We start from the raw sequence: 2,579 nt of genomic DNA, 5'->3' as shown, positions 1-2,579 counted from the left end.
TGAATAAATCTAAAGAAAAACACAACCCTGACTATCTAAGTTCATTTCCTGGTTGATGTGTACTGTTTTAGAAAATGACATCCCAGATTGCACTCAAGAACAGGGATAACATATTTGTTTCACTGCATGCTTCTTCACACCCATCTGTAGTTTATTCCATGGATTTAGTAACCAGATCCATACACAAAAAAAACTGCTAAGAGTTTATGAGTTTACCTATTGCATGTCTAACCGTGACTATATTAAATGGCTATGTATAACCTCAAGTTCACCATAGTGAAATTAGTTTGTAATCATAATAAATCCATAGATGTTTATTACTGAGGCCTAATAAAACACATTAAATAGAAGATGAAGAATTAAATTATGAAATTTCTGAAAACCCAGAATCAAGACCATGAAACTGAGGATAGTGGTGGTAGGAGTTTTGAGAAACATAATAGAGCATATTAATCATCTCCAATTACTTCTTTATGTTTATCCTTTTATGGTTCCCTGTAGGTGGAGGTTCCTTTTCCACCAAATAGATGCTGGGCTTCTTTTTGTGTGTGACTTGCTTTTGTCGTGGAATGTGATTGACAGTGATAGCATGAGTTCTGCACTCAGGCTTTAGGGAACATCGTGACTCTGCTTGACCCTTTTCGGCATCTGCCATCTTCCTTGAGAGGGGATAGCCCTACAGTGAGACGTGTCTGGTGGAGGACATCTGTACCTGACCTGCTTCTCAAAGCCAAATGCCCCAACTGACCCGCAGATATAGGAGCAAGAGAATATGTATATATTTTTTTGTCATAAGCTGCTAAAATTTGTGGAGTTATTTTTTACTTCACATTATTACAGCAATAACTGCCAGCACATTTTTTGAAAGGCCTTACAATATTTCGTTTGACTTTTGTTTTTCTTGCTTCATTTTGGTAGAACCAGAGCAATCATAGCCATGAAGGAAGCAAACGAGACACTGGCAACAGATTTCATTCTCTTGGGACTCTTCCCTAACTTGAGGTTCGTCAGCATCCTTATCTATGCTATCATTTTGATTTACCTCACTGCAGTCACAGGGAACTTTGCCCTGCTGCTCCTGATCGCCATGGACTTGAGGCTCCACACCCCAATGTACTTTCTGCTCAGCCAGCTTTCCCTCGTGGACTTGGCCCTCATCAGCAGTACTGTTCCAAAAATGATGATTAACTTTTTCTCTGGGAGGAAGACCATCACGCGTCTGGCCTGTGGAACTCAGATATTTTTCTTCTTTACTCTTGGGGGTGCTGAATGCATCCTCTTGACTCTCATGGCTTATGACAGATATGTAGCTGTCTGTAACCCCTTGAGCTATGTGGTCATCATGAACCATGAGGTCTGCCTGCAAATGGCTGTAGTGTCTTGGATTGGGGGCATTTTGGCTTCCACAGCCCACACAATTTATACCATGAATCTGCCTATCTGTGGCTCCAGAGAAATCCACCATTTCTTCTGTGAGATGCCAGCAATTATGAAGATCTCATGCAAAGACACTTCCACCTATGAGCTGGTGGTCTTTGTGATGGGCATTTCATTTATCATCATCCCTTTTGGACTTATCACGGCTTCCTACATCTTCATCTTCCTTACTGTCCTTCGTATGAAATCTCCCCAAGGCAGGAAAAAAGCCTTGGCCACCTGCTCCTCCCATCTTATGGTGGTAAGTTTTTATCTAGGGCCATGTGTTTATTTGTACATGACACCTGGTTCCTCCCACAGCCCTGAGCAGGAGCAGGCTGTGTCTGTGTTTTGCACTGTCCTCACACCCATGCTAAATCCACTCATCTACAGCCTGAGAAACAAGGATGTAGTGGGGGCTCTGCAGAAAGTCCTGGGAAAACATCCAGTCTCTAAACAGAACACATAGATACCAAGGTGGAAAACAGTATCTAGAGGGTCGAGAGCACAGACCCTGGGGACATCTGTAAGCAAATATTCTAGCATGAGGAACTTTTGCTGCAGCCCAATGGCCGAACTACATGGTTGGATTTAGTTGACAATATCACTTTAATATTGTTTGTTAACAAACTTTTGAAATCAGTTTCTAACTATTTGTTTCCAAAATGGATCAGTTCAACTACTGTTCTAGAAACCAGTTCATAAGCATAACTTTATTTTATAACTGGAACATTTAGACATTTCTCAGTGTCTTTAGGCTAAGCTCTGTTTGGCATTATTGGGGATTCAGGTCTTGTTAATTTCCATTGGCAGATGTAACTTAGAAAAGACAAACATGACTAATATGTAAAAAAGAATGGTCTTATCAGGGACAATTATAAAATAACTTTTTTTTCCCTCCTGAATGCCCTGATAAACTCAACATGTTGGCTATATTCTCTTTGTCTATCTTAGGTAGAAACTGTCCTTGTCGTTCTCAGATAAGCAAGACTCCTAAGCTCAGGTACAGTGTAAGAAAGCTGATGTACCAAGCTTTGGGTGAAAGTAATGTCTGCTATGGGTAAGTGACAGGCAATTGTCTTTCCTCTTGACTTTACAAGCTCCCTAAGTCCTCATTAGCTCCAGCTTTAAGCCCCTCATTCAGTGAGTACAGTTGTAACTCA

The 2,579-nt window shown here is 40.9% G+C and overlaps 1 protein-coding gene across 1 annotated transcript; it reads left to right on the top strand.

The window, feature by feature from the left end:
- Positions 1 to 937: 937 nt before the first annotated feature.
- On the top strand, positions 938 to 1,885 carry LOC102895419 (olfactory receptor 2T27). Its single transcript, XM_006916199.1, has one exon. It carries the CDS (start codon positions 938 to 940, stop codon positions 1,883 to 1,885), a length of 948 nt encoding a protein of 315 aa, XP_006916261.1.
- Positions 1,886 to 2,579: the final 694 nt, after the last annotated feature.

The sequence above is a fragment of the Pteropus alecto genome, unplaced genomic scaffold (assembly GCF_000325575.1).
Source record: "Pteropus alecto unplaced genomic scaffold, ASM32557v1 scaffold186, whole genome shotgun sequence".
Taxonomy (NCBI): Eukaryota; Metazoa; Chordata; class Mammalia; order Chiroptera; family Pteropodidae; genus Pteropus; species Pteropus alecto.
This window is presented reverse-complemented; position numbering and strand designations above follow the sequence as displayed.

What these genes read in the sequence shown, in the direction of transcription:
- LOC102895419 (XM_006916199.1), top strand. Translation starts at nt 938, where the DNA reads ATGAAGGAAGCAAACGAGACACTGGCAACAGATTTCATTCTCTTGGGA.